General features: G+C 48.7%; 1 protein-coding gene across 3 annotated transcripts in view; it reads left to right on the forward strand.

Annotated features, from left to right (window-relative positions):
- Positions 1–13957, forward strand: part of MTCL2 (microtubule crosslinking factor 2) — a 64146-nt gene that overhangs the window by 43859 nt on the left and 6330 nt on the right. For 2 of the 3 annotated variants that reach the window (XM_081149753.1, XM_081149755.1), the window contains 7 exons: positions 596–826; positions 5316–5420; positions 6443–6610; positions 6964–7215; positions 8317–8388; positions 9404–9474; positions 10767–12105. In XM_081149753.1, the coding sequence (XP_081005879.1) occupies positions 596–826; positions 5316–5420; positions 6443–6610; positions 6964–7215; positions 8317–8388; positions 9404–9474; positions 10767–12105 (2238 nt within the window). The remainder of the gene's footprint in view (positions 1–595; positions 827–5315; positions 5421–6442; positions 6611–6963; positions 7216–8316; positions 8389–9403; positions 9475–10766; positions 12106–13957) is intronic. The other variant, XM_081149754.1, reaches the window with a different exon arrangement.

Consider the following 13957-nt stretch of genomic DNA (forward strand, 5'->3'; position numbering starts at 1 on the left):
TGTCTTCCCTTATGCTCTGTCCCCATTTTATTGATGGGGAAACTGATTCCCAGAGAGCTGAAGTGCTTTGCCCAGGGTTGCACATCCAGGCAAGATAGGGCTGGGATTCTAATCCACTTCTCTGGGTCCCTCTCAGCCATGACACAGCATTGCTTTCTCTAGGATATTACATGTATTCAGCCTTCCTCACTCCCAGCAAGCCCTTTGCTCTCCACATGGGTCACCCCTCCCTGCCTTCATTACTCACCCTCCCAGGTTCCTCATTAAATATGAGTTCCTGTCAAACACTGGCATGCATTACATGCTTAGTAGATTATGTCATGGTTATAATCAGACAGAGCTGGGTTCAAATCCCAGCTGTTTTCACTGATTCAGTAACTGATTGCTTCTGCTTTTATGAGTTCCCCTTCCCTGGAGTAGCAAAGGGTAGTGTTTACCTCAACCAAACGAGCTTCTAGTGATGGAATCCTTGGCAGGGATCACCAACAAGCACCACCCAGATTGTCTTCACTGCCCTTGTCAGAAGCCTGGAATGGGGTGGGGTGGTAGTGCCCAGGAAGACAGCTGGGTTGCTCACGCTCTTGTCCCCCTCAAGTTGAAGGAGGACCAGCAGAGGGCGCTCCTGAGGCGTGAATTCGAGTTGCAGAGCCTGAGTCTCCAGCGCAGGCTGGAGCAGAAATTCTGGAGCCAGGAGAAGAACATGCTGGTGCAGGAGTCCCAGCAGTTCAAGCACAATTTCCTACTACTCTTCATGAAGCTCAGGTGGTTTCTCAAGCGCTGGCGGCAGGGCAAGGTTTTGCCCAACGAGGGGGATGACTTTCTTGAGGTATGATTCCCCTGGGACAGGCTGGGACTGGGACTGGAACGGGGGTGGTATGGGGGAAATAGGATCAGAGGGACACCCAGCTGGCATTGCCACAGCCCTGAGGCTCATACAAGCCATGAGCTTGCAGGCTTCATTCAGCATCTGTTTGTGAGAACCAGCTCTTTACTGGGCGCTGTGGCAGGTGCTGGGGATACCGTTGTGAAGACAGACTTGGTCCGGCCTCAGCAGGAAAAGTCTCTTTGGGGGCTGGTAGGTAGCTAATACTTGTTCACTTCCCTTTTTAACAAACCTCAGAGTCTTCAGCAGGCAACAGTAGCTAGGTGATTTAATAATCCGTCCCCCTTCCCCAAGAGTAGACCCAATGCACCAGGAGGAGGGGATGATGGTTAGACCCGAATCTGTAGCAAGAGTCCCCTTCCCTCACCCCCAGTGGGATTCATAGTTCTCCCAGGCACTAGCCTCCTCCCCAGGGGCCTCTTGGGAGAGTCACTGATCATCATTAAATGGACCTCACTGTGGAGTATCTGACACAGAAGTGCCCCTATGAGAAGCAGCTCAAAAGTCTACCATGGCTGCCCCCTGAGCATCCCCCTTTGTGACACCTGGGGCCTCCTGTTTGAAGCCAGTGCCTGCTGTCTACTTCCTCTTCCGTGGCATTTGAAAATGAAGTGCATTCACATTGTTGTGCAACCATATTACCACCGTCCATCTTCAACTCTTTTCATCTTGCAAAACTGAAACTCTGGACCCACTAAACTAGTGTGGACCCCCATTCTCCCTCCCCCTAGTTCCTGGCAACCACCATTCTACTTTCTGACCCTATGATTCTGTCCACTCTAAATACCTCATATAAGTGGAATCATACAGTATTTGTCCTTTTGTAACTGGCTTATTTCACTTAGCATAATGTCTTCAAGGTTTATCCATGTTGTAGCATATTGCAGAATTTTTTTTCCTCTTTAAGGATAACATTCCATGTTATGGATAAACCACATTTGTTCAGCTTTATTAAGGTATAATTGCCACATAGAAGTTGCATAGCCTGGCCGGGCGTGGCTCAGCGGTTGAGCATCGTCCTAGGATCCAGGAGATCGGGGTTCGATTCCCGGGCAGGGCACATGCCCAGGTTGTGGGCTAGGCAGCCGATCAATGACTCTCTCATTATTGATGTTTCTATCTCTCTCTCTCTCTCCCCCTCCTTTCCACTCTCTGAAATCAATAAAGATATGTTTTAAAAAAAAAAAAAGAAGTTGCATATATTTAAGGTATACAACTTGATGTTTTGATACATGTTTACATTATGAAATGATCACTTCAATCAAGCAAACATGTTCATCATCTCACAGTTACGGTTTCTTTCCTCTTCCCTCCCAACCTCCCTCCCTCCCTCCCTCCCTCCCTCCCTCCCTTCCTTCCTTCCTTCCTTCCTTCCTTCTGGTGAGAATACTTAAGGTCTACTCTCTTAGCAAATTTCAAGTGTACAGTATAGTATTGTTAACTGTAGTCATCATATTGTACATTCGGTCTCCAGAATTATTCATCCTGCATAACTGAAACTTTGTTCCCTTTGACCAACATCTCCCATTTCCACCTCCCTGCCCTTGGCAACCGTTGTTCTGCTACTTATATGACTTTTTAGATTCCACTTTTGAGTGAGATCTTGTGGTATTTGTCTTTCTGTGTCCTGCTTATTTCACTTAGCATAAACCAGATCCATCCATGTTGTCAAAAATGGCAGGATTCTCTTCTTTATGGCTGAGTAATATTCCATTGTGTGTATATACCATATTTTCGTTATCCATTCATTCATCAGTAGACCCTTAGGTTGTTTTCATATCTTGGCTACTGTGCATAATGCTGCAGTGGACACAAGGGAGTGCAGATATCTCTTTGAGAGCTAGATATCATTTCCGTTGTATATATGCCCAGAGGTAGGATTGCTGGATCATATGTTATTCCTATTGTTATTTTTTTGTGGGGGAAAACCACTGTACTGTTATCCATAGCTAAAGCTATTTTGGCTACTAGGGAAGATGCTCCCCCACACCCTCCAAAGTGAATTGCCTACAGGACACATAACCTATATTTTAACTTAGTTTTTCTCAGGCAAACTCTCCATATTTGGTGAAAATCTTTGTAGCCATTTCCATTTATTGGAGTAACAGAAACAGAAACTTACTTTAGAAAAAAAATAAGTTATAAGCATAAAAAATTATATATATGCCTATAATTAATAGAAATATACACATATTTATTGAAAAAGACATAATTAGTAAGATATAAACATAACCACATACAGGTTAAAAGAGATACATAATGTATGTATATAATATGATATAAAGCACATATGTATAAAAATACATATAAACAAATACATAATAAAACATATATAACTATAAATAAAAAACTTGATATTTATTCATACTTTTTAAAGAATATACATATCCACACATGCAGATTTAAAACTGTCTATGTGAATGGCAGCCCTTATGTATTGAGTATTTATAGTGTCCTAGGCACTGTATTAAATGCTTTAAGTGGATTATTGCATTCATTTGACAGCAAAACCTTTATTTATCCCATTTCATGTTAATATTCATATGTTTGTAGGGGAATTACTGGTGTCCTGGAGCACGGGTGTTGCGCCAGACTTTGCCAGGGTTGTTATACAGTGTACAGCATGGGTGACATATTATCTTTCTAAATCTTGATTAATGCTGAATTCCAAGCACACCTGGCCCCAAGGATTTCAGAGAAAGAATCTTGTACCTGTGTATGTAGTTAGAAGGCTGTATGTTTAAATACTCATGACTAGCGGTTGAAGTGGGGAGTTTGTTCATCTAGGCCCTGCTCCCCAGCATATTTCCAGCCTCAGCGCCTGCCTGACCCAGGACCCTTGTTCATTCGATTTCTAGGACACGCTCTTGGTTTTTATTCTACTTCACGGTTGCTCCTTCTCAGTGTCCTTGGCTGGACCTTCCAGTTCTCTCTGACCTGACCTCTGAATGTCAGAGTCCCAGGGCTCAGCCCTCAGGCTGCATTTCTCCTTCATCTACACGTACTCCCTTGGGAGCTCATCCAGGCTTTATGGCTTAAATGGCCCTTTTTGCACATTTCAAATCTATTCAGAATCTGACCCAGCTGCACTTCCCCTCCCCCTCCAATCTATCCGGGAGCCTCCCCGACTGCCTCATTCCATCTTGTCTGGATTGTCACAGTAGCCTCCTCATTGGTCTCCCTGCTTCTGCCCTTGCACCCTTCCACCAAGCATCTTGTATTCGCACTGGTGCAGGGAAGTACCAGGCAGCATGTACTCCGTGTGGATGGTACCCCTTGGAGTTGTGTGATATGGGGCTCTGTTGCTACCCTTTATCTCAACATAACATCTAGAGGAATCTTGTGACACTAAAAGTCAGGCCAGTGTCACCCCTCAACTCATAGTCCTTCCCTGCTACTATGTTTCCCGGAGTAGAAGCCAAAGTCCCTGTAGTGGCCTGGTCAGCCATCCTTGTTCCCTGTACTTCTCTCGCTTTCTCAGACGGATAAGTTCCCCCTCAGAGCCTTTGCTTTGTTCTTTTCCTGGAATTCTCAACCTGCAGTTAAGCTCACGGCTTCTTCTCTGACCTCCTTCAGGGTTCTGTGCAAGTGCACCTTGTCTCTAAGGCTGTCCTTGACCACCATGCTCAGCACATCCTAGCTCCGTTTCCTGCTCTCTTTTTCTCCATAGCACCTGTTACCATGTGACATTCCATGTATTTAATGACATTTCATACATTTCACATATTCTTTTGTTTTCTTGTTACTGGAATAGAAGCAAAAGGGGACCAGGGTGTTTTGTCCATCCTGCTCACTGGTGTACCCCCAGTTCTGAACACAGGGCCTGGCACACAGTTGGCGTTCAGTAAATATTTGTTGAATGAAGGATGAATTTGCACCCCGGTCAGAAGGTGGCTTCCTTCTGCTTCATTACTATTGTGAACTAGTACCCTGGTCTGCTTGGCTGGCTTAGGAATCCTGCCCAGATTCCATCGGCAACAAAACCTGCCTCCCAGGACATTTCCCTTCTGATTACCCAAACCTTTGGTTCCGTTTTCTACAATCATGGTGGTATTCGTATCTTATGCCATCCGCAGTGCTTCCCTTGGCCTGGACTGACAACATGTAATTTCTGAGTAGCTCTCAGGGATGCCTTATGGTGTTTAGGGCAGAAAGATGGTGGGAAGCCAGGTGTGCCTGACTCTCAGCTGTGTTCCTCGGCCTAGATGGCGCCCAAGGGTCAAAGTTAAAATTTGGGAAATCAGTGCTGAGCTGGGTGCCTCTGGGTCATCCTGCACCATAAAGCCTGTTCTTTCTTCCAGCCTGGCTGTTTAGTACACTTTCTACCTGGGCCACTAGCCTGAATCCCTTCCTCCTAAGGGTCAGACCTTCAGGCACGATGCCCTCCCACCCCCTGATGAGTGTTTTTTTTTGGTTTGTTTTTTAAAAATAGGTAAATAGCATGAAGGAGCTGTACCTGCTAATGGAAGAAGAAGAATTAAACGCCCAGCATTCTGATAACAAGACCTACGTGGGGGACAGCTGGACCCAAAACACGGTTTGTCTCATCCTGTTCCCAGTCCTGTCCTGTCCATTTTTTTCTTTGTTTGATTAGTGATCACGTCCTGCTACCTTCTCTGACCTATCTTGTACTGGGCACTAGAGCTGCAGAGGGTTATTGCCTGATCGCTGGCCCCAGATGCTCAGTGCTGTGGGGTACATACATCATTCCATGGCAGTGACAAAGAGCCAGATGATGGAGCTGTGGGGTCACAGTCAAGAGAACAATTAATTTTGTTTGGAGTGTAGTAGACAGTGTCACAGAGAAGTGGTCATAAGTGGTGGGTTTTGAAGGATGAACAGGAGTTTGCCTAATAGAGAATGGGGAAAAGACCATTCTGGACCAAGAGAACTGTGGATGCAGAGGTGTGGCAATGTATTCTGGGATTCATTGGATCTTGGGATGTACATAGTGGAGATAAGGACATCAGGCTGGGGTCATATGAAGATGGACTTTGTGGTCTGGGGTCAGGAACCCTCAAATCAAGCCAGGGATAGAGAGAACAATGGGGTCAGGCTCCTGGGGCACATTCAGTGAGCTTGGGTACGGGTGGGAAATGGGCATGGGCCATGGGCCAAGGAGAAGAGATTGAGACTGAGTCAGGCAGTCAGGGAAGCTCCATGGTTCATACTCCTTATCTGGCCCACGGTGGGTCAGAGAGACGTCCTGGGCAAGGAGAAGGGTCCCCAGCCTAGACACTGCAGGGCCTCAAAGAAGCCAGGGTCCGGTTCATATTTAGGCCAAGTTATTGTTGCTGTAATGGCAAGGTTTTTGTTTATGTGAGGCTGGCATACATGTTGGTCTCTGATGTGGCCAGGGCTGACATGTTGGCCTTGGATGTGGCCAGGGCTGAGATGACTCAGGGCTGAAATTTCATGGGTGAGATGACCTAGAGAGGGCATGGGACTTCCCTGAGCCCCTGAGGAGTCTGGCCTGGACTCTGGGTAAGTGTTCCCAGCCCAGGCTCCCCTCGCAGCCCCTCCAAATACTCCTGACCCACGCCTCGCCCTTGTCTGTAGCCTAATGAGTACATTAAGACACTGGCTGACATGAAGGTGACACTCAAGGAACTGTGCTGGCTGCTCCGGGATGAACGCCGTGGTCTTACTGAGCTTCAGCAGCAGTTTGCCAAGGCCAAGGCCACGTGGGAGACAGAGCGGGCAGAGCTCAAAAGTCATACCACCCAGGTGAGTTTCCCGCCTGTTAGAGATATCTCCCGCCTTGCCGCTGCCTCAGCCCAGCCCTCAGCTGTCGAATCTGGGAGCAGGGTGTCTAAGCCATGCTCCTAGAAGCATAGGAACCTCATCACCTCACCTTGTGACCCAGAGAAAGTGAGAGGCTTGCCTAGAGTTACACAGCTGGACGTGTAGAAAGAGTTCCACAAGCCTTGATTGGGAGGAGGGGTTAGTTCTGAGTGAGGGGTCCTTCTAGGAGAACTCTCTCCCCAGCCCCCTGTTGGGGTCCTAGAGGGAAAAGGGGCAGGAGAGCAGAGAGGTGGGGCTTCCTGATGCCAGCGCCCAGTTTGCTCTTCCTTCCACAGATAGACCTGAAGGCTGGGAAGGGCGCTGGGGAGCGGGCAGGGCCCGACTGGAAGGCCGCCCTGCAGAGGGAGCGGGAGGAGCAGCAGCATCTCCTGGCTGAGTCCTACAGCGCTGTCATGGAGCTGACTCGGCAGCTGCAGATCAGCGAGCGCAACTGGAGCCAGGAGAAGCTGCAGCTGGTGGAGCGGCTTCAGGGTGAGAAGCAGCAGGTGGAGCAGCAGGTAAAGGAGCTGCAGAACCGCCTGAGCCAGGTGAGGCCTGTCCCAGCCCAAGCTGGCTCAAGCCACAAGGGGGAGTCACTGTAGGAAAAGGCCTGGGGTAGGAGGATCTCCTTCAGGTATAGCTGGATCCAGGTGCTCAGAGAATATAGTAGGAATTAGGTCTTTTTCTACCAGTCTCTCAAACTTGCTTTCCTCTGTGTTTTTCCTTAAGCAAGCTGTCCTTAAATATGGCCACTGTTAGTTTTGTGCTCATATTCTCACAGCTTAGTGATTGCAGTAGAAAGACTTTTCCTTTTCTACAAGGTTCTGATTGGCCAGGTGTGAGTCATGTGCCCACCCCTGGAGCTTGCCAAAACCCAGGAACCAAGAGGGAAGAACCAAGGGTGGGCCCCCATGGAAAAATTGGAGTCCTCCGACCAAAAGAGGGACATAAGAAAAGCAATCATTGAACATTACGCCCACTACAGTTCACGTCATGCACCCAGCTTAGCAAGCTGCTATGGTCCCCTCTTTATTTTGGCTTTTTCCTTTGTTTTACTTTTTATTTTAATTACATAAATTAGGACTTCATCTTTATATAAGACCCAAATATTGCAAAAGCATACTCCAACCCACTTCCTCCCTTTCTTGCTAAATTTATATTCACAGAGATTTTTTTTTTAATCATTAATTGAATCGTAATGTACGTATTGTTTATGTTTTGCCTCTTTCATAGAGAGCTGTTCACAACAGGGTGTAGAGGCTGGTGTCATTCAGTTTATCTGCTCTTTAGCGATCCTAGAATGGAGACACCACCCTGATGTGATGCAGCTGCTGCTTAGCTGATTTAGCTGCCAGAAATTGTAGCATGAATTCACATAGTAGTAACAACTGTATTATAATGTATATTATTAAATACCACATAAATCAGGACTTCATCTATAAAGATGCCCATAAGTGGCTGCTTTTATGATCATTTCTCAAGTCCACCTTGTTGGTGACTCAGAGCTGCTGCCCACTGGGAAGGTGGATTCTAGTCCATGATCTGGGTTCTCCGGGCTGTAGAGCAGAGCCTGGGGAGTGCCCAGCATAGAGTGGGGCCCTTCTCACCCCCTGTGCCCTCCACCAACTGCCCTCTTTGCCCTTGCCCAGCTGCAGAAGGCTGCTGACCCGTGGGTCCTAAAGCACTCGGACTTGGAGAAGCAGGACAACAGCTGGAAAGAGGTGAGTAGGGTAGCAGGCCCTCCATGTTATTTTGGCCCTTGGCTACACTGGGAAGTCCCTCAGTTGGGGAGGATGTGACAAGGAGGATGCTAACTCTGTCCCACAGGCCACATCCTTGTACCTTGGGCTCTTCAGCCCTGGGGCCTCTACCCCATGTTTCTAGCCTGTGGTCTGGGACTTGGAAGGACCCTCTGCCAGCTCCATCCTTCTACGTCTGGGAGAAGGGCTGGGTCTGTGTATTCTTGGCCAGGACCCCTTGCCCTCTTTTGGTTTCATATGTGTCTTTCTGAAAAGCAGGGCTTATAAATAGCCATGTGATCTTGGGCAAGTCACTCTCCCTCGCTGGGCCCTAGTTGCCTCATTGGTAAAATGAGAATCACATTTTCTGCCTTAGCCCAGCCCTGGTTGTGGAAATCAGTTAGGTCCCATGGGTGAAGTTTGCTCCTAAGCCTCAGCTGCATTGTCCTGATAGCAACACCTCAAGTAACCAAACAGACAGGCCCTTTGCATCACCCCGTGTAATCCTCATGACAGCTTGAGGAAGCGGTATGTTAGTCAGGAGACTTGGTTATGACAAAAACTGATTCTGGGGAACTGAGGCAGGAGAGGATTTTATTAGGGGCTCCAGAGGGATGGTGACATAGGTTTGGAAAATGGTCCCCCAGGGACCTGCTCTGGGAACCAGGGTGAGACAGGCCCAGAGCAGGAACCTTCAGGTCACTGCCAACTGAACAGCGGCCACTGGGAGCTGCCACCACATTCAGATTAAGTTCTAAATGGGGGTTCTCAGAGCTCCCATTGACCAAGCCTGGATCACATACCTATGGGGAAGGTAAGTACACTGTAGCCAGAAACTGACCAATCAGCATTCCAGATCAGTGCTGAAATCACTCCCGTTCTACAAGAGGAGATTCAGGTGTGACATCTGGGGTCAGCTCCCACAGTGACCTCCTGTCACCTTCCCTGAAGATGTTGGTGGCCAGAACTGACCCTTCTTGTCTCTGTTCCTTGACAGGCACGCAGTGAAAAGATCCATGACAAGGAGGCCGTTTCTGAAGCTGAGCTTGGGGGAACTGGCTTAAAGAGGTGCTGACCTCCCCTCCACCCACTTCCCCCTGCAGCCCCACCCCCTGCTCTGCCCTTCACCTGCCCCACCCCTTTGCCTCTCTTCTCTCACATGCCCCCCATGTGCCCACCACTGTACGTCAGCAGAGCTGGGAGAACACTGACATAGGGTTTCTATGCAACCCAAGCCACTTACGAGCTGGAAAACTTGGGGCAATAATTCCTATGTGTGATTTTTCGTTTGATTCTGGACATGGAAAACTGGGGTCCCTGCATATCCTAAATGGGGAAGAAATTATTTAGCTCCTGTTGAGGTTCTTTCTTCTTGTGTCTGTAGATAGGAGACTCAAGCTGGACTCCATTCCTGGAATTATTGAGCAGCATCCTCGGGGCCAGGGAGACCCCCCCAGGGCTCTTAGGACCGTGTCTCCACTGTTAGGAAACCCATGAAAGGAGTGAGGACAACAGAACCCCATAGTGGCCATAGGAGTAGCCCGAAGCCAGGAGGGTGGGTTGAGGAGTCAAGCATGGGGTTTGAATTCCACCTCTGCCCTTTCTCGCTCTGACCTTGAGTGACGCGTCCCATCTCTATCTGGTGGGGATAATAGAAGCTGCCTCCTGGAGTTACTGGAGGACTGAACGGTCTGACATATGAGACCCATTTCTGTATGCCTGGCATTTTAGTCATCAGGCAACATGTGTACCAACTCTATGCTGGAGATTTATTGAAGTCTTAGTTTGGGTTCTCTCAAAGCAAAGACAAGGATTTGAGACCCTGTTTCAGAGATCTGAGACAAGGGTTTGAGTGGAAATCATTTATTTGGGAGTGGATTCTAGAAACACCTGGAAATGAGACAGGGAAGGGGAGGCAGCCAGTGAAGGGGGTAATATCATTACACGGGCAACCTGAGCTCAGTTTCCCTGAGGAACTCTGGGAGCCCGAGCGGAGCATGCAGCTTAGATTTCTCCCACCCAAGCAACAAGGGGCCACCAAATCCCAGCCATTGTTTGTTGAGGGCTCTGTCTAGGGGCATAAACTCTGGTATTTCCAGCTTCCTCTGTGTGGAGGCCAAGTGTGCTCCTGTAGTCAGAAGAAAAAGCCCCGAGATGCTCAGAGCACGCATTGTTAGGTGTGTAGGTGTGAGTGCATAGGGGATGTGCGCCAGGGCACTGACAGTGACATCGACAAGAGGTGAGCAGACAGTCGTGGTCCCAGCCCTGGTGCAGCACAAGAACCAGGGAAGAAGACCAGAGTGCCTGCTTGGGGTGTGTTGTCTTCCACTAATACCACTCTTCTCCTCCGCTCTTCCCAGGACCAAATCTGTTTCCTCCATGTCTGAGTTTGAAAGTCTGCTTGACTGTTCCCCCTACCTTGCAAGTGAAGCTGCCCGGGGCAAGAAGCTGCCCAACAACCCTGCCTTTGCCTTTGTGGGCACCCAGCCGGTGGACCCAGAGAAGGGTGCCCAGGCACCGCCACGAGACTGCAGCCACCTGGGTGCCCTGGCCTGCCAGGACCCGGCAGGGAGGCAGATGCAGCGCAGCTACACGGCTCCCGACAAGACAGGCATCCGTGTCTACTACAGCCCCCCTGTGGCCCGGCGCCTGGGTGTCCCTGTGGTCCATGATAGGGAGGGCAAGATCATCATTGAGCCTGGCTTCCTCTTCACCACTGCCAAGCCCAAAGAGTCAGCAGAGGCCAACGGGCTGGCTGAGAGTTCCTACGGTCGGTGGCTGTGCAACTTCTCACGGCAGCGCCTGGATGGGGGCTCAGGGGGTGGCCCCTCGGCAGCCGGGCCTGGCTTCCCAGCAGCTCTGCACAACTTGGAGATATCAGGCAACATGAGCGACGACATGAAGGAGATCACTAACTGTGTGCGGCAGGCCATGCGCTCAGGTTCACTGGAGAGAAAAGTGAAGAGCACATCCAGCCAGACGGTGGGCCTGGCCAGCGTGGGCACTCAAACCATCCGCATGGTCAGCGTGGGCCTGCAGACTGAGCCACCCCGCAGCAGCCTCCATGGCAAGAGCTGGTCACCCCGCAGCTCCTCACTCGTGTCCGTGCGCAGCAAGCAGATCTCCTCCTCCCTGGACAAGGTGCACTCGCGCATTGAGCGGCCATGTTGCTCGCCCAAGTATGGCTCGCCCAAGCTCCAGAGGCGGTCTGTGTCCAAGCTGGACAGCGCCAAGGACCGCAGCCTGTGGAACCTGCACCAGGGCAAGCAGAATGGCTCGGCCTGGGCCCGCTCCACCACCACACGGGACAGCCCCGTGCTGAGGAACATCAATGACGGGCTGTCCAGCCTCTTCAGTGTGGTGGAGCACTCGGGGAGCACTGAGTCCGTCTGGAAACTGGGCGTGCCTGAAGCCCGGGCCAAGCCCGAGCCTCCCAAGTACGGCATTGTGCAGGAGTTCTTCCGCAATGTGTGCGGCCGGGCCCCAAGCCCCACCTCGACGGCAGGGGAGGAGAGCACTAAGAAGCCGGAGCCCCTCTCCCCAGCCAGCTACCATCAGCCAGAGGGCATGGCCAGAATCCTGAACAAGAAGGCAGCCAAGTCAGGCAGCAGCGAGGAGGCCAGACTCTCCATGTTCCCCCAGGTGGGGAAAGATGGTGTCCTTCGGGACGCAGATGGAACCCCAGTCCTTCCCAATGAGGTAGGTGGGTGGGGCTTTCCTTTTTCTTGTGAGGTGGGGTTGGCTTATAAGGTCCAAGCTCTTCTGGTTTTCAGACTCAGGGAGTATAGTTCATGAGTTTAAAAAAGTCCTTGTGCTAGTCTGGGATGGGGTTTGGAAAGCCCAAAACCTGGAAGGACACATGGTCTGGATACCAAGAGACTAGTGAGTTTAACAAGCTTCTTTGCCATCACATACCAAAGATTGCCAGCATCTCCCACAGGAAAGGGGCGTGTGCACTTCTTTCCTGCCCCCAATGGTGTGCTGTATGTAGCCTGCCCGTGTGGTTTGCGAGAGCCAGTTGTGCGTGTATCTGTGTTCAGTGACATCACCTTAGTACCTTGAGATCAGCCACAGTGGGAGAATTTACACCATGAAAATTGGCAAATGCCACAATCAGGGCCTCTCCCCTACTCCTGGAAAACTAGTTATTAAATATTTATCGGCACACCACTGCCCCCACCCCACCAAGACTCCATGCCTAAGTGCTATCACTTTCTCTGAGAATTGTTTGCTGCATACCTCACTCCTGATATTAATTTCAGATTTCGTTAGGGATTATTTGTATAGTAGTAAAAGAATGCATTTACGTTAGCTTCGCAGAAAGGGATATGGTGGAATATCTTACAGAACCTGAGGGCAGGGAACCGAACGCCTCAGCAGCTTCTTTGTCTTCCTCTCCTCTCTTTTTTTTAAATATATATATATTGATTTCAGAGAGAGGAAAGGAGAGAGAGAGAGAAAGAGAGAGAGAGAGAGAGAGAGAAACATCAATGATGAGAGAGTTGTCATTGATCGGCTGCCTCCTGCATGCCCTCAACAGGGAATTGAGCCGACAACCTGGGCGTGTGCCCTGACCAGGAATCGAACTGAGATCTCCTGGATCCTAGGTCTATGCTCAAGCGCTGAGCCATGCCCAGCAGGCTCAGTCTACTGATTTAAATATTAATCTCATCCAAAAGCATACCCCCAGAAGCACCCAGGGTAATATTTGACCAAATATTTGGGTACCCTGCGGCCCGATAAAGTTGACACATAAAGCACCCATGAAATCACACCTACATCAAGAAACAAAGGTACAAAGCTGGCTGTATTTTGAATGTTGATCCAAATATTTTTCATATATAAAATGTATATGCTACTCATTGACCAATTGTCCTCCTAGGAATGTAGCCTATGGAATATTCACAGAGGTGGGAAAACGTATTTGTATAAAAAAATATATTGCATTATTAATAAAAATAGCTATCATTTATCAAGTACTTAATAAGCTCTATGCCAAAAGCTTTACACATAATATCTGATTTAACCCTCACAACAACTTTGAGAAAGGTATCATGTTCCTCATCCTAGAGAGGAGGAAATCAAGGTCCAGAGATTTAAGTAACTTATCTGAGGTCACACAGCTGGTAAGTGGCAGGGCTGGGATTTGACCCGAGCATTCTAGTTCTGTAACAGCACTTTTAACCATTACCCCTATGTGTTAGTAAGAGTAAAAAAAAGAAACTACCTAAATGCACATCAAAGTAGAACAGGATAAATAAATTAAGGTATTTCCATTCAGTGGAATAATAGACAGCTATTAAAAAGAAGATTTTGACACACATAGTGACAAAAAAGTGTTCATGTTTTGCAATTGCAACATAGGCTATAAGAGAAGAGGTCATTTTGGTAAATGTATGTGTGTGCAGTTTGAAGAGAATTTACTTTGATGTGTAGGACCACAGACAATGTTCACTTCTCTGTATATTCCAGAATTTATTACATTCTGAAATGTTATTTATGAATATTTATTACTGCTCTAATGGGAAAAAAACAATTTTAAGAAATTGGT

This window comes from Miniopterus schreibersii (genome assembly GCF_964146895.1).
Source record: "Miniopterus schreibersii genome assembly, chromosome: 10".
NCBI lineage: Eukaryota > Metazoa > Chordata > Mammalia > Chiroptera > Miniopteridae > Miniopterus > Miniopterus schreibersii.